The sequence below is a fragment of the Strigops habroptila genome, chromosome 1 (genome assembly GCF_004027225.2).
Source record: "Strigops habroptila isolate Jane chromosome 1, bStrHab1.2.pri, whole genome shotgun sequence".
Taxonomy (NCBI): domain Eukaryota; kingdom Metazoa; phylum Chordata; class Aves; order Psittaciformes; family Psittacidae; genus Strigops; species Strigops habroptila.
The window spans coordinates 32,199,482-32,217,823 of NC_044277.2; the positions used below are offsets into that span (position 1 = coordinate 32,199,482).

The 18,342-nt window shown below is 37.7% G+C and overlaps 1 protein-coding gene across 3 annotated transcripts in view; it reads left to right on the forward strand.

Annotated features, from left to right (window-relative positions):
* Positions 1-15,069, forward strand: part of JPH1 (junctophilin 1) — an 85,840-nt gene extending 70,771 nt beyond the window's left edge. The window contains exons 4-6 of one of the 3 annotated variants that reach the window (XM_030482748.1): positions 3,706-4,367; positions 12,592-12,687; positions 12,852-15,069. In XM_030482748.1, the coding sequence (XP_030338608.1) occupies positions 3,706-4,367; positions 12,592-12,672 (743 nt within the window). In that variant the 3' untranslated portion in view covers positions 12,673-12,687; positions 12,852-15,069. The remainder of the gene's footprint in view (positions 1-3,705; positions 4,368-12,591; positions 12,688-12,851) is intronic. The other 2 variants (XM_030482764.1, XM_030482756.1) reach the window with 2 other exon arrangements.
* The last annotated feature ends 3,273 nt before the right edge of the window (positions 15,070-18,342 follow it).

Consider the following 18,342-nt stretch of genomic DNA (forward strand, 5'->3'; position numbering starts at 1 on the left):
GCAATGAGTCTGGCACTGGCTGAATTGAATAGACAGGGGTATGACCTGAAGCTCACAAATATGTAAACATATATCTACACCTTTTTCCTCACTATCCTAGGTGCGTTCCACAATCCCTCTCAAGCTTCAGATTTCATCCTGAATGGATAAGGCATAAGGTCTCTTCGTAGCCTCCTTGAGAAACACTGGCTGCATTTACAGGTTCCTGCAAGGTGACATTTTCAGACACTGCTTGAGATGCAATCCTGAAACAGCCTTACGCTGCCAACATGTATATGTCCCTGGGCCGTAGGAGACAGCATGTGGCTGTGGCAGAACAAGGGCACCCTTCTCATTTACAGGGCTGGCCATATTATCACATCACTTACTGGAGCCCTTCCAGGAGGAGGGACATGTTACACAAAAACTGCACAAGAAATTCGAGATTTAGAACAACTGTGCATGTGTCTGCAGCCAAACCAAAGCTTCCCTCACCCCCTCAGCCATCAATGAAATACTGTTCCAGCAGAGTAGCTGACAGTATGAGACTCTACGTGCACATGTCTACGCAGTCCTTTGGCTTTCAGAGGTTATTCCCCCAACACTGGCTAACTCACAGTTAAATGGTGCCATCCAGCTGCTGGCATCACAACAGCTGTGTGAGCCAAAACTGCCCATGGCTGACCTTCAGCCAGCCAAGGTGCATCAATTTTGAACCAACGGTAGCAGGGTCAGCATGTCACCATAAGAAAGCACACAGAAAGCTTATCTTTACTTACTTAGAAAACATTTCTTTGTTCTGACTTCCAGACCATGTTCTCCTTAAGCAATCAGACATATCATGCCCAGAAATCTATCTGCTGATTGCTTGAAGAACAGAACTCCGTGTTTATTTCCTACACCAGATAATCCTACCCTACCTTCTTCCCACTCACAAATCCTATTCTTATCCTCATTAAGATCAGGCAGCTGTGAAATCTTGTAGGATTAGATGTTAGTGACTCCCTTTCCAAATTCTCTTGGCCCTGGTTCCTTTAAACTCATGCTGTAGAGTGCTCTTATGCTGAGGAAAGAGGACTCCCTTGCCCATGTCTGTAGTGTTAGTAGATAATACCTTTAATGAAGGTGACCAGGTAAGCCCTGACAAGGATTCTTAGTCCTCAGAAGGGAGCGGGAACTGTGTTGCTGCTGCTGGGAGTCAGTGGTTCAGACAGGTGCATAATCTGATTGTACTGAATACAGTGAACAGACGTAAAAAGAGTCCTTGGACAATCTCCAAAGCTAACTTCAGCATAGAGCCAAGAATCTGAGTATTGGAAAGACCTGCTTGGCAAAATTGCAGGCAAGAGATGTATCTCTAATAGCCATATGTGATGTACTGGGGGATGGAAGCGAAGGCTGCTGTGTTATAAGGCAATTGCTGAATGTCTGTTCAGAAACCCTCAGACTTTACTTGGATGCAGATGGCTGCAGCTTTCTCTGGTGGGGCTCAGTGTCACTTAGCATCAAATATTGCCAAATACCCAGTAAAAATATGGCATTGGTAGCCTGTTGACACTTGCTTCTTCGGGAAGCTCCAGTTAAAGATTATATTTTTGGTTTGGTGTTTTTGTTCTTCACTCTACCAGTCTCTCATGGAGACATGGGCAGCCAAGACCTGGCTCTCTTCTTGTTTCAGAAATTCCAACACAGTTTAGAGGTCTTGGGAGAAGAAAGAGTCCCTCAGGCCAGCCTTGGGAGGCTTTTCCTCCTTCATAGGAAACAGTGGAGAGGGGTGACATTTCTGAGTCCCAGATATGTTCCTTATGAAAGTGCCTTCAGTCCATCACATGCCGTCAGACATTAGTAAAAGTCATATCTTCACATATATTGGGCAGTGGAGAGCTGTCACAGGATGTGAATTTTCTAGATAGATGAGGAACAGATCAGGTACCATTTGAGTGGTATTATAAGGCTGAAGAGATGGTATTCCAATTGGGATACCAAAGTTTATGAATGTTAAAACCCTCAGCATTACCTTGTGCATCCCAGCAAGACAGAAGGAAATCCCCTACATGATGGAGAATTTTCTGAATGGTGATTGTAACTGTAATTTTATATATGGCAACTTTCAAATTTGTGCTGTGCTGCCTTTCCCTTTTACCAGGAACATTATAAAAGCCACAAGAACCAAGCCTCTAGTCCTTTCTGTGCAGGCTTAATTCCTCAAAGCTTCCTCCTCAAACATCATTTGAGAACGAATCCTGGCTTATCTATGTCTAGCCTTCTTTCTCAACAGCTCCCTATTTCCACCCCTGGTTTTCAAATGCCAAAAATGTTGTGATTTTCCTGCTCAAAAGACATGGCATGCCAAGTAATTCTTCTTCTCATCAGTGCTTACTTACCAGATGACTCAGTAACTTCCAAAAACTTCATGCTGCTATTCCTTCCTCTCATCTTAGCACTGTGTAGTGATGCATATGCTTCTGGCATCTGTAAAAACACTGTATCTGCCTAGTACAGCTAGAGCTTCCTTTAAACTCAAAAGCAGAAAAAAGTGTGCAGACGTTATTCTCTGGGCAGAGATTTTTCTCTGTGGCATAAACCACAGATAAGCTTCACTTACAGAAGATCCAAAAAATCAAAGGAAAGTAGTGGTGCTAGCAAAGATAGAAGCAGAGAAACAGTTGCAATGTATTTGGCAAAAGCCATTATTGAACACACAGAGAGATCGTTGCAGTTCTTTGTTCACAGAGCTGCCCAGCTTCTCACGGGACCTGATCCTGGAATCTGGGATGTGGCCTCTAGGAAGAAAAATAGACAAGACTGCCACAATACAGGCAGATTTACAGCAATTTTGTTTCAGCAGCATTTGCTCAAGTCTAAAGCACAGAACTGTTAAATCAGACAACAAAAACCTGGAGCAAAGCATCTCAGCCAGCTTGTCTCTCTGTAAACAGCTGCACAGAAATGCACTTTTAATAAGTAAGTCCTAATGGTAAATGTGCTCATGGGTGTTTAGCTAGGGCTTGGGGGGAGGATATTCTTCTGCTGGCTGCTCTGGATGTATTTCCCTAGTAAATGTGAGACAATTTGTCTTCCTAGCTTCTAAGCAGGAATTGTGTTACGGACTAGAGTGGTTAATCTGAGTCTTCATATGGTAAGTGATCGGATTAGCAAGGCGGAGACAGTGTGTGAGAGTTCAAGGCACGTGTATACCTGTATAAAGCTAGCTAACATGCACACAAAGGGGAAAAAAAGTGATTCAAGCCCTATTACCTGTAGGTCATAAGGGAAGAAGAGTCATTTCATTCTGATGGATAATTACTTCCCTGTCAAACAGATACTATGATCGTGAGGGTAGAAATTAAATAGATTAGGGCAATTAAGCAAAATGTACCTCAAAACATGTCTTTCAGGAAAAGAAAGATATGTAAGGTAAGTCAGTCTTCAGTCCCTCAGTCTTCACTCGGGGATAGTTTATGTCCTATGACCCTTTGCAAAGCTGAACACAAAAAGTGACTGAACCAAATTATTAAGTAGTCCCCACAATTACCAAAAGGTACAGTAACTTCAGTTACTGAGCTATTTAGAGAAAATCATTAACGGATGTCCGTGAATTTTTGGTACCACCCACCCCACCAGCATTTTAGCAAGGCAGTCCAGTCTGATATCCCACTGCAATAGTTTTATTCTGAAGTCTTTTTTTTGTTTTAATCATAATGTTCCTATTACACTATTTTTCAGGCCCTGACTATATCAAACAAAAATTTCAAGAAGGAATGGAGGTGAAAGAAAAATCTGAAGAAAAAGTTCAAGAAAAACCACCTTCCCCAAAAGAGTCACCTCACTTCTATCGAAAAGGTACTACACCCCCTCGAACCCCAGAAGCAAGCCCAAGGCATAGTCCTCCTCTTCCTTCTGAGTCTTCTCCTTCAAAACAACTGAAAAAGCAAAGCTCCACTTGTGGGGCAAGACTCAATCAAGAAAAAAAGCTTTTAGCCACTGAGAATATAACACCCACAATTAACAAGCCTTTATATTCAAAAGCACCAATGAAGGAGGAAGTAGCTGTGAAACACCAGCCAAAGTTTTCAGCCCATCACAATCCCATCAGCACAGAGAATGGGGAGCTGCATGACTACTACCATGGCTATTATGTAAAAATGAATCCAACAGTGCTTCCACAGGAGCTCAGGGAAGAAGATGAATATGTCAACCCATCACCGTCAGCACTCGCACGGATACCACCCTCACAGAAGCCAAGTCCCGCTAGGTCTGGGGGTAAGCCAGAAGCCAAAGAAAACAAACCTGACACAAAAATTAAGAAACCAGAATTTGCCACACCAAAGAATCCAGCTAATAATGAGTCACATTCAGCAGTGAAAAAAGAAGTAGAAAACAGCTCGGTGAGTACTGCAAGAAACCTTTTCGCTTTTACTGTCCTTTTGCTAGCTCAGCTAGTGCTGAGCTTTGCAACCTGAAGATGGGCAAAGCTCACTTCTGTCTAATCGTCATCTGGGTATAGTTTGCTAGCTAGAACATACTGCACCAGACTGAAGCGAGGAACAACTGTTCCAGTCCTTTATATTGTCCTTTTAGAAAACTGGGAAAGGATAGTTGACAGCCAGATACTGACAGACTTTTGAAGCATAAATCCCTATTGCATCCATAAATACAAAAATGTGTTAGTGTGTGTATGTATGTATATATATGTGCAGGTTTTGTGCATGAAGATACATATTTGTAGATATATATTTACACACACATATATATATGTAGGCCCCATCTCTCAAAACAATGTTTGTCGTACTTCAGTGGATAATTGGGTAGTACTGGGAGTTGCACTCATGCTCTTCCCCAGAGGTCTACTTTTGACTACTATTGGAGACAGGATGCTGGCCTGTGGTCTGACCCAGCCCAGACAATCTACCATTTTCATTTTCTTTTCTGTGTTGATTGCAGTCTCTAAAAACAGGCAATTTCCATCAAAATATAAACTGTTTTAAAATGCTTACTTGTAACAATGCTTGTGTTTTACAGTGAAGCGAAAAATATTCCTTTCTTTTTCATCAGGAAATGGAGGAGAGTTAAAACTATTTATTCAGATCAGTGTGAACCTGAATCTCATTATTATTTAGAAATAACGGAACTATCAGTAGTTATGCAGAAAAGGAGAGATGACTAATAGCATTTCTATTCCATGTTAGAAGAAAAAGCCAAGTTATCAAATTCAGAAACTCTGATGATGATAAAATTATTTCTGGGACAAGAGAAACTCAGAAAAATGGTAGCTGTAGATCCTAAAGTTCACCTTTAGAGAATGAGGAGGTCTAGATAGTTGTAGTAATGTTACTTTTTTATAAGTTTTGTTTCTTTGAATCTTTTTTGATACTTCAGTAGAAAAAAACAGTGTATCATTATTGATGGGATAAACAGAATGACCTGTTTAATGAGATCCAGATTGCTCAGCACTGGTCTCAGGCAAAACAGCTGAATAATTGACACCAGACTTCATTAATAAAGACGTAACTTAAAAATAAAGATGTGTAAGAATTTCCAACATGGATTGTAAAAGATCTTGTGAAACAAACTTGACATCTTCAGGTGTGGCAGAGGAATCATATCCTCAATCGAGAAGGTCACTTGATTTGTTTTTACACAGTAACTTATTCTGACAAGGAAGCCAGAGAAATGCAAGGCTAAATGTCACATTAAAATAATTTTCAAAAACTGGCTGATGATTCTCAAGAAGTAATTAGAAAAGCATCAGAAATGTGGTATTATTCTGGTGGGGTCATTCTTGGATTAATTCTGCTGCTCTATTTTATTAACATTCTTATTAATGACATGGAAGAGGACATAGAGCTATTACCCAGGAAGTTTACAGAAGACACAGAGATCAGGAAACTGATAAATAATGAAGTCAATGGAACACCAGTATAAGCCGATGCAAATCACCTGTTAAGAAAGATGCGAGTGTAATTATCCATGTACAGCACAGCAAAATGTAAGGTTGTATATTAAAAGACAGTTAATAGAGCCTGGCCTTGCAGGATCAGAACTGGAAAAGGTTGCAAGAGAGGCAACTGGGCATGAGCTCCCAGCCTGCTGCTGTTGCTCAGAGATGTTAATATAATCCTTAGATTATCAACAGGAAAGATTATGCAAGAGTGCATGGGAGTCTGTTTTATCTGGTTTTGGCACTGGTGCAGCCACTTTTGGAATAAAATACAGTGTCTGTAAATCAGGGATTTTAAATGAAAAAAATGAAAAAAAAACCCCAAACCACAAAGAGCCGCAAGAATGATTAAAACATATCTTGCAATGAAAGATTCAAGGCAGAAAAATCTGACACATTAAATCACTTTTTGTAGTACACCTTATAAAATAGTTTTCCAAGCTAACAGGCAATTGTGTAAAAAAAATCCAACAGCTTGATAGATTTGGGTAAAAGTCTTGTTTTAAGTTGCTTTTAATGATATTAATTAAATGTAACATCAGTTTTCAGATGCTGAGGTTTTAGAGCCATCACTGAATAGTTCAATAATGAGCATTTTGCCAAGATGATATCCTCTAGTTCAGCAGGAAGCTTATATTCTGTTTTGTGCAGATCAAAGTAGACGTTCACAGTGGTTTTGTAATCTGCAAATCTGTTTTAAAGCTGATATCAGCCCTTTAACCTTTCAAATCTCACAGATATGACTCCTATGTAGGGTAACACAAAGCTGTCAGGCTTGTAAATGTTGAGTGATCATGCACAGAATTTTAGGCTGAATTGGAATTTTTTGTTCAGCTCAGGTGAAAATAAGTGGCTAGAAATAGTCCTTATTTTTCCGACATTCCATCCAGACTAAATAATGGTTTGGAGCTGAGGGAGTTTTCACCTTCAGAAACAAAGTAGGGTGCCTAAACAGCAGTTTATTGACCTTCTAGAGTAATTAGGATAAAGACCATGAGCCTATAACCTGTTATCAGGAAAGGTGGAAAAATGATAAGATAGTGTACATTAGTTACTGTTTAGTGGCATTACAGGTCATCTGGGAACTGTCCCTCTGCTTCATTTGGAGCACCCTAGTTGCATAATTCTTATTATCAGCATTTCAGTAAGCAAGGAAAGTAGAGTTCAAGAACTCATTTTTGATATAATGGCATTTTAAGATATATGTAGATGTATGTGGTTTTTTCAAAGATGTCTTCCATATGTGTCGATAAATTTGCCTTTATGAATTTCCTGCATGCTTATTTCTTTAAAATGCTGAAAAGTGTGAAAATCTTAAAATAATTGAAGCAGAAAGGAGTAGCCTACTGGCCTAGCAGGCTGAGGGAGAGACTTAGTACAGAATGACTGTTAACATTGCCTGGAGAATTTTATTTTTAATTTTTAGCATCACCTTTCAGCTTCAGAAAAACAGTACCTGTTCTGCAGTGCTCCTCACTGGGCTCAATAGTGTGCTGGAGTTACACAGTGGCTAACCTAAGAGTGCACAGTTACTGAGGGGAAGCCAGATTATTGTACTTCTCTTTATTCCAAACATTTCTGAATATTGAGAGACTTCAGAATTCTAGGGCTGCACTGGGGAATTATTTTGTTTTAGTCAGTATCTGCAATTGCTTTATAGTCATCCTGACAAATGATTTTGCTCAGTTTGAAACTAAATCTGCCTTAGATCCTCCATAAAAGTCTAAAATTATATTTGTTAAGGAATATAAAGGGAAAAGATCTCTCACTCTCATTAAAAGAGAATGAGAAAACATGTTTTTGGAATGTGAAATGAATCTATAACATTTATTGAGCACTTTCATTAGATTATCTGAAAGTGCTGTATAAAATTGTCCTGTACTTTTTCCAAGTTTTTCAGTAATAATGTATTAGGAACATAGGTACAAAATGTAAGATTTTAGTTCTTCCTTCCATGTGTCTAAATCAAAGCCATTTCTCACATCTGAATGAAACATAAACTTTGATTTGGATTAAGAACTGTAAACAACTTTATTTACAGAAAAGTCACCATTCATCAGCCGCTGCAAAGCAGCTGTCTGTTTGTAGGCAATTTACCTTAATAAATGAGAGGTAAATCATGCTTCTTCTACTGATAATTAAGTACCTTCATATTTCCTTATACCTACCACAGTGTGAAGTGTGCACAGACACACTTGACTGTGTGTCAATAAACCAATACTGTTGTTCCGAATTGCTCGTTAGCAGCCTCTAGCCTCAGTATCAACTTGCATGCTGCTGTGCCACCTTGAATATGAGCTAATTTGAGATTGTTTTGGATTTGGGTAAAAAGTAGGATTGAATTGCAAAAAATACCATTGTAGTATACATTTGTGAATACACATTTGCCTCATATGTGTTCATGTGTTGCCCTAGGTCAGATACAAGCCCAGGTGCAAGTGTTCTACTATACTGTCATTTTTATTGTTTTGTAGGTAAAGATTTTTAAGCCATACAGAGTATTTAGCATGGTTTTTACCTGTATCTAAAATCATTATGTTTTGCTGAATATCACACAGTGTGCTTTACCCTTATCTCTTTGTTCACTTAACATCCAGTTAGTAAGGGATATAACTACTATGATGTTAGAAAAATAGATCAGTATTTGACTGATCCTTAAAAAAAAAACTTTATGCTATATTTAATGGACATTCCTAATGCAGTGGGGTTACAAGACTAGTTTTAATACTTCCTGGCACTACATTTTGGGAAAATAACTTTCTTCCCTTCCCAAATGAAAACTAACCGCATAGTTATATTTTTAACTACAGAAGTGTGTGACTTACTAGAAGCTGAAAGGGCAGTTTTTAAGGAGGACGGGAGTTTTTCTACTGCAGCTTCCTTAGTGCACCTGTTCTAGTCACTCTTGGACTGTTCAGACTAATTTTGGCTTTTGCTATTTTAAGCTCTTGCAGGACACTAAAGTCTTATTTCTGGTATTTGTCTTAGAGCATTAAATGCTCATTTCATAGGTGTCTACAAAACAGGTAGTAGTTCACTACATAATAACCACATGCCCACAAACACTGTTTGATCATTTTTTTAGTATATGAGAAATTCTGCTTTGGGCTGAAAGTTGTGGTTATCAGAAAAGGAAGCAAAATGCCCATAGCAGGCCAAAAGAGATGAGGTTTGCTTCTTTGTATAAACCATAGACTCATTATCGTAAACAGATAACACATTTTCCTTTGATCATCATAAAATCAACAACTCAGTTCTTAAGGTGTCAATTTCTTCTGTCTTTGTAGATGAGATTTCTTGGTTCAGACCATAGTCCCTAGGGTTTTTAGCCTAATTTATCTAATGCTATTGTGATGAGATTGTTATACATAGCCTGACTGACGCATGCATGAATAAAGAAGTCCCCTCCCCCTTCAGAAGCTTGATTCTCGAAGATGGGGCACCAGTGATACCAAGCTGCTGTTTGAGCTGCAGTCCTGACTTGCGATTCAGCCAAAAGCTATCTTGAAGCTATCAGGATGCTGTTTCAGGATATATTTCAGGTTCCTGTGAAGTCCCCAGAGGTCCAAATTTTCCTTTAATAGTACTAAATCAACTTGATTTCCATCGATATTATTTTCAAATATGCAAAGCATTAGACAGCCAAATCCCTACGAATTTTAGTGGTGTTAGGCGATGGTGTCCTTCACAGTTCCTTGCAATTCTTGGTGCAGTGTAACTGTAAAATCTTTATGTGGGATCCTGAACTATAAAGGAACTATTGACCTGATTTTGATCACACTGGTGTCCCTATCAGAATCATAGAATCATAGAACAGTGTGGGTTGGAAGGGACGTTTAAGGATCATCTAGTTCCAACCCCCTGCCGTGGGCAGGGACACCTTCTACTAGACCAGGTTGCTCAAAGCCCCATCCAACCTGGCCTTGAACAACTTCTGTGGGCAACCTGTTCCAGCATCTCAGCACCAGAGAGAAATATCCTGAATCCAAATCTTAGTGGAAATTAATAGTGTAATCACACTTCTTGTGGAGAGATATGTAATATTAGCATGTATGTACTGTTGTTTGTCATGAGATTTTTGGAATTTTTTTGCAAAAGAAGTCATCATTCAATGGAAGGTTCACTGCGACAATGTTGACACTGACATTCCAAGACAGCAAAACTGCAAGATTCTCAAAGTAGCTGTTTTAAGTAAAACATATTTTGTAGCCCAAAGTCTTCCAATATGGCTTTCATGCATAAATCTCACAATTGCCAAATGCATTTGGTGGGAATCCTGATGGGAACTTGGATTTCCTTCACAGTAGAAAAGCATAGAAGTACCCAAGCTAGCACATTTGTGACCGTGCTAGAAAGAGAAAGAAGAAATTAACTTTGAGTCACACACTGTTACGGAAAGGCTGCTTACAGTACTGTGGTCAGAAATGTACCCATATCTGGAGTCACACTTTCCTTTTATGCTTGTTCTCTGTCACTCATATTCTTTGGCACATAGCAGCTCACTTCCAGTAAAAAGGAAGAAGCATGGTTCCACTTCCGTTCTGTGACCCCATCGGTAAAACCTACCACTGATTTGAATAACCAACTTGTTATTCAAAATCCCTTTGGCTAAGGTGACTTTAAACCTAGTCTTCATTTTCCTAGTGAACATTTTAGACATTCTGCCATTAAGCAAAATGTGAATCTTGCTGCCAATACCATTCCCTCATGGCAACATTTAACTAGCATCCTGATAGTTTCAATCATTATTTGAACTTGAATTTAAATTCCTCAACATGTGAACAGATACCTCAGATTAGGTGCAAAGGGAACTTTAGCGCCGTTATGGATAGAAGTGCTGGTTGGGTTTAGACTTTCCGGACATTTAAGGATTATTTGACATAACATGGAGTCTGAGAATTATAGAATGGTTTGGGTTGGAAAGGACCTTAAGATCACCTAATTCCAACCCCCCTGCCATGGGCAGAGATGGCTCACGCTAGACCATGTTGCTCTGTCCAACCTGGCCTTGAACACTGCCAGGGATGGAGCATTTACCATTTCTTTGGCCAACCTGTTCCAGTGCCTCACCACCCTCTCTGTAAAGAACTTCTTCCTTATATCTAACCTGAGTTCTGCTGTTCTAGTTTAAACCCAATTACCCCTTGTCCTGTAGCTACAGTCCCTGATGAAGAGTCCCTCTCCAGCATCTTTGTAGGCCCCCTTCACATACTGGAAGGCTGCTCTGAGGTCTCCACACAGCCTGCTCTTCTACAGGCTGAACAGCCCAAATTTTCTCAGCCTGTCTTTGTAAGGGAGGTGCTCCAGCCCCCTTATTATCCTCATGGACCTCCTCTGGTCTTGCTCCAACAGCTACATGTCCTTCACACATATTTTGTGACTTTACTGAAGAACTTAGCAGTCCACATCTGGCCTACCATCTGAACTACTGTGTAAAGGTGTTTTCTGGTAGAAGTGTTTAATGAGTCTGTTTCAGGGTGAGAGCATGTGATATAATAATGACACAAGCACTATTCAGTAGCTGCTGCAGTAAATTAATAATAGTAAGTTCTTACACCTTAGCATTCCAGAAATTCTATAGCTAATGTTAGCATTATTGTGAAGCATAATGAACTTCTACAAGGTACGCCTCATGTGGAAAAGAGAAAAAAATTATGTCATTTCTAATGAAATACGTACCTTCTTACACAAGCCAGTGAGACTTAGGTAGCTCAGAAGATTGTTTTCTGCAAAGATTTTTTGGTCAGCTTTTTTGTGATTTAGGAAAGTAATGTCTGAGGTTTTCTGTTTCTACTTACAGTACGTGTGCAGCCTTAAAATATAAGTGCCTGCAAATCTTTGTGAAAATATGTTGTAGTAAACCAAATATATTAAGAAGAGAACAGAAGAATTAAGAATCTCCATCTGTTCAGGACATTATTTCAAGTTGCTCATTAGAAAGCATCCATGCTTAAAAAAAATTTGCCCAAAATTGCTGAAAAGAATTAAAAAGTTTGTTCTCTGGCTTCACAGTTTTCTAACCAATTTTAGCTCTAGCTAGGAAGTATTTTGGCTTCTTATTTCTTCAGTACATAGGTCTGTAAGGTGTCAGAGTAAATCAAAGTAAGTTTAATTTTGCAGGTGTAAAATTGGTTTTTAACTGTAATGGGAACATTGTTAGGTATGTTAGCGCAATGGTAAGTAACTTTTTTTCCCTTTGGTTATCGAAAAAAGGGTATTCTTTTCAATTGTCATGTCTGTTTTGAAATGGGTTGGAATTAGGGAAGGAACCTACATTAAGCATGAAGAGTAGCACTCCGGCTTTCCTAAAATAGTTCAAGTTCTTTGTTTTGCTTTATTTTAAGCCAATACTGTTCTTGTGTGGATGGGCTTGTTTTCATTTGTTTACGTAGTCATATTTTTCAGATGGTTTAATCTCACTGTAATTAAGAACAGTGTAATATTATACTCTCACCTGTATTTATCCAGCTCATTTTCACAGATATGGTATTTAGCTCATCTCAATACCAAGTGTAATGGCTGTGATTCAGGGCAAAGTCTGTATCTTTAATGTTTAGATAATCCTTTAGTGCAGGCTTAAAACCGGTGGAAATAATAAAGTCAGGTCATGTTCATTGCTGTGCACCGTGTGAAAGGTTGCATTAATTCTGATATCTTTGTTTCATTTTCAGGGCCCTAACTCAGTCATGATCGCCCTGGTAATGCTGTTGAATATTGGTTTAGCCATTCTTTTTGTCCATTTTCTAACTTGATTGGAATTAGGCAAGGTAAGAAAGGTCTTGTTTTCATATAAAATCACCATATCCACCCCACCTCAAATGATAAAGATTTAATTTTTTGCATACTTTTAATGTTCCCTACTTTAATTTTAGCTATGCCTGAATGTGATTCAACATAGTTATTTAATAATATAACTGTTTTGACCCTTCAGTGAATTCATGACAACTAGTGGTGTTAGCCCACAGTTCTCTGCAGTTGTGTCATCAGCCTTTTAAATGGCACCTGTCGTACTCAGACACAGGGAAGGAGGCTTGGAATTGGGATGGGACGCAAGAGAGATGAAACTTGGAAAATTCAGCCAGGGGCCCAGCTCAGTTTCTCTGCTGATGGCTCGTGGCTTTGGGGTCCTCTGAAAGCTGAAGCAAGCAGCCATGTTGGAAAACAAACAAAATAATCTGCTGAAGCAGCCCCGCCAGTGAAGTGCGTTGGCTTCTCCATCTGTTCCAGCAGAGTGTGACTAAACTGGAAATGTACGGAGCTGCACTTTTTGTTGATGGAAGCTAACAGCTGCCTTGCTATTTTACCATCTGATGTTTTTAGTGGGGAGATGGGAAAACGACTGCCAGAGGAATGTGGTCAGAGGATTCTGTTGCTGTGGAAGTGATTCCAGCGTTCACTCCAATCTCATTAGAAGAAATAGTTAGCATCATCAGTCACCAGTCTTATTCCATTACCTGCTGCTTTTAACATCTCCTGCAGTGTTCTGGGAGATCGAATTTCATTTGCCTGTGCATGATTTTGTTCATTCGTTGTTTATGAAATTTGATGTATAGCCATAACATAGTGTCTAGTACAACCTGGAGAAAGCTACCAGTTCTGCCCAGCAGCAGAAGCAGAAAATGAAACCTGTTTTTCTAATCCGAAGATAAAATTCTTAAATCCATTTTCCTAAACCTGAAGAGCCATTCTGCTTTACAGTTTAATAACTAATATACCATGACTGCAAAATCTAAAGATGTTGATACCTTCCTAAAAGTGCTCAATTGCTTATGCCAATAGCAAGCAAAATTTTTCGTAATAAAACAGGAATCTTAAATTGATATCAGCACACTCTAAACAGGAGGTGGAATATCAGAATAAGCCGAGAAAGATGAGATACGGGGTTTGCATGTTGACTTTTTTTTCCTTCTTTTTTCCTGAGGTATTTTGCCAGCGGTTAAACTAAAGTCTTGTCTGAGTACACATTCATGCCAATGACAGTTAAGCTAGCTAATGCTCATAATAAATTACTATAATTTTAAAATACTAGATTTGTGTTGAATACATTCAGGTAGAGCGTTTAGAAGTGTTAAATAACTGTGTATCGATTTGATGCCTTTGGTGTCTTTAAAGTCCATTTATAATTTTACCTCAGCATTAAAAAAAACCTCAAAATTTTTCATTTGGAAAGTTTGTCTTAAGTAGTTTCACAGCCCTTTGTTCAAATGATGTAATCATGTTTCTTTTTATGTGCCATTATACTGTAATTATTGTACCCTATATTAATCAAAAGCATGCTTATTTACTGAAAATATGTGGTGTGATCATTTGGCAAGTAAATATTTTAATTTAAAGCTGGAAAAAGCAAAGGGCTTGTATTATGGTTTATTTTATCTCTATTAGAAAATCTTTCATACAGTATAGTTTTTGAACCTGTTTGTAAACTTCCTAAGTGTTTGCATGGTTTAATGGGCAACATTCTTACAAAGTACATTAGCTATCTTTGGATGCAGCGTATTAAAGTAATGTAGGTATGGACTGAATATTGTGCAGCGAAGCAGCTCCAAGCAGGGGAGTAACACGGTGGTGTTTTTTACAGAAGTATGTTGAGAATCCTGTGTTTTGACCAGTGTGGATAAAGAAGAAAGCAGAAAGAGAGCAAATGAAAATAAAACTTGTATATTTATTTTTTAAAAAAAGTTTAAATTGTGTTTTAAATTTAGGAAAGTCATTTTTAATTAAGAACAAAATTTTAAAAGTTGCTGTATAAGCCTTGACATAATGGACAAAATGTTCCATCCAACAGTGAAATCACCCCGTTTCCTTACATGGAAAGGTAATTTTGTAACTGACATATTTAATTCCTATTAAATGTTTATTTAAAATACTTTATGCTCGGGAAATAATGGGTAACAAAGCTTATGAAAATGTTTATAAATTTAAGTAAGCATGTTAGTACCATTTATAAATATGTATGATTTATAAGCTTTTTTAAAACAAAGCTCAAACAAATTGTTGGTATTTTTCTAAAATGTGCACAGCTGTATTTTACATGAAAGGCTATTTATAATTGGTTGTTATACTGTACACTACATTTTGGACAGCACAATGAAGCCTGCCAATGTACTTAATAATGTCATTTTGTCTATTTAAAGTTTCTTGCTGTCAAAGAATGAACTCTTTATCTATGAGTTTCTCTATTTATAATTCTTGACCCAAAATGTATGATGTACAGTTTTCACAACTGTATTTGCTCTAATAAAAATAAGTTGGTTATTAATGGAGTTTCAGACTACTTTTTGCTGTTTATTATTTAGTTTGTTCACTCTCTGGAAACAATTTTTCTAAGAAATTCAATAAACAAGGAATGAAGCAGGAAAATGGGTTAAGCCCTGGCCCCGTTGAAATCATTGTCAGTTACCGGTTTCAATAAAATGGTTGTGGGAAACAATTAAAAATAAAAATAAAAAAAAAAAAAAAAAAAGAAAAGAAAATCAAGTTTCCTTATGTGTCTTCTTTTATCTTCTGCTACAGGACTTTTGTATCTCTATAAATTTAGTATCTTAAATTATATTCCCACTGCAAGGATGGTTTAATCAATCTTGTTTTAATCAGTGAGTGAGTGGTCCATTAACAGCTGTAGGTGAATCAACAGCTTTTAGATTTTCCTCCTTCTCAAGGTCTTAATAGGTTCAAAATAAACATGAAGTTTGTGAGCCAGTATTCTACACATAGAAAATTCGCCATTACAGCTTAAAGCCACCGCATTTCCTGAGCTAGTAAATCAGCTAAGAATTTTATTTCAGTTCAGATTACAGCCAACTAAACTGAGACCCTAATGTTCAGTTGAAAAGGAGAGCAAGTTTTCTTCAGTAGTTCCTATTTAATGGAAACATATTTTTAGGAAGTAATTGTTGCTGTCTTATTCTTTAAAATAATTCTACCAGCATGAAGCTTAACTCTAAGAGTGTGTATTTTCTGCACAATAACCCACTCTCTAAAGAAGATTGTTGGTTCTTCAAGTAGAGAAAAATACATTCTCAAGAAAAATAAACAGAAATAACTATAATGCCAGAAAATTTTAGTCAAGTTCACCAAGATGGCTCTTCTCTGACATTTTATGATCCATATTGTATATGTTCAATAATGAAAGTAAAGTTGACATGAAATATTTCTTAAGTTCTATGAATGTGATAATAGGCATATATAAATCTTAACAGCAACAAGCAAAGGATTTGGCCAGAAATAGAAGAAAATAAAGTTTTCATAATCAACTGAGAAACATGACAGCTTTCAGAAAAACAGCAAATGAATGATGTTGAGGTGCCAAAGGCTGAAGAAAAAAAATAAGCTGTCATCATTGCTTCTTAGTAGATTTAGTCCTTTCTTTACTTAGTATGTATAGTCCTTACTTTGCCTTCCCATCGGAAAAACAGTAGGAATGCAAAGAGTGTGGAATCATTTGCATTTGCTTTCCAAAAGGAGGGATTTGGTTTGAAAGCAGAAATTTCATGACATGACTACAACTTGCCTTTCAAATACAGACGTATATTTAAAAAATCATTAATACAACTGAGTGCTGACTTTAAAAGGAGTAAACAACCCTATAAGCATTTGATTAAAAGTGTTGAAATAGTTATTTACATAACTTTTAATGACACATATCTATCAAAAGCTCTGTTAATACAGTTACACAGTATTAAGAGTCTGACAAAAATGTGGGTGCAATGATAAAAGCCTGCAGAAATTGAGCTACAGTAATATTGAGCCTGCTACCTATTGAGCTATAGTAACATTCTTAGTTGTTATTAATAAAACATGGTTGTGAATAGTATCTAAATGGTTTTATTCATAGCTCATTTGAACCACTTAGTCAGGGGAGACAGTTGTATGTACCATTCTTCTATGGAAATGTAATTCAGTAAACAAAGCAAATGAGGAGAAGGGAAATTAAATAAGCCTTTCAAATGAAGTAGTCTTCTCATTCTCTCATCTTATATTCACTCAAACAGGAAAAAATAGAAATTATGTTAAATCTGAGCAAGAAGCTGTGTATGCCAACATGCAGTAGCTGAGCCATCTACAGTAACCATCTCATTTTTTTCCCACTGGATGCAGAAACAGCAAAGTAAGAGACATTACACCTCCTACCGTTGTAGGAGGTAAATATAATTAACATACACAACATCTTTGAGAAAAACTATTTATAGTGTCAATGGTTTTTAGCCTAGGTGGAAAAAGTAAAAATTTCATCTGTCTAAATAGTTTATGTTGTGGCCATCACTCTAATAGCTGAACAAATCCCTCAGCAAAAAGAAAAACACAATAGGAAAAATGAAGCTGGTAACAGAATTTGTTAAAATCTCTTATGTTTCTTCCTTTTGTTTGCTAAAAAGCAAAAAAAAAAAAAAAAGGCAGGGAACAGGTAGGGTTTTTTAACCTGATAATCTAAATTTCATCATGTCAGTATATGTGTTTCTTTCAGCTAATCTTTTTCACAACCGCTTGGGATTGGTTGTCTAGGAGATTTTAGGTGCAAGCTGGCAGTATCATAAGTGCCATTTCTCCAAGAGGGAGGTTTTGAATTTTTTTCAGTGATGGAAAATAACAGGATTTTCTGTATCGCCCTTGAAATGGGTTTAGTTGTATTTTTTCTGTACTCCCACTATTTTTTTCATTATCTTTTATCCTCCACTGCCCACACATCCCCAACTCCAAAGGCTGTTCAACTTACTCTCCTTTTCCCCACATGTAACTATTTGTCCCCATGCTTCAGCGTCTTACTCCAGTAACTCATGCTTTTTCTGTTGGGCACACTTGTTCAAGCAGCGAGTTCAGCTCTCTGTGGCTGTGGAACCCATCTGTCTTGCAGTTTGTCCTACACTGAATTGCATGTGTCATGTCACGATTTTCATTTGGTCCAGTTTTCTGCGTACTGTTGATGCTGGTTTATGCCACTGTATTGTGATTTCAATCCTATGCTCACTGTCTCCAGTGTCAGGACAGTGATTTAAACATGGTAGGTGGGAATAGAAGAGAAAAGAAAATGACAGAAAACACTATACTCAGAGATTTCTAATGGCTCTTCAGGATTCATAGAAACCAACGTAATGTTGTCATCATGGAGAAAAGGATCTGGTATCAACTGGGTTGTGAACTCCACTACAAATGTCCAATGTAAGATTGTGAAAAAGACTGACCATACAGCTGAAACTGATTCTCAACTCACAAAACCAAGGAGTCTTGCTGAGGGTTGTGATTTACTGGGAAAGTGTGGTATGATGATTTCTGGACTTGATATACAGTCATGTGGATTTTTAGCTGGAATAAATGCATCCGCTGTTGGAAAATGGGTTTTGCTCACTTACCTGAGCTTTCATATGTCTTCCTCCATGTCTTAACACTAATTAATCAGACAGCTCAATGGAAATTGAGGCATATAC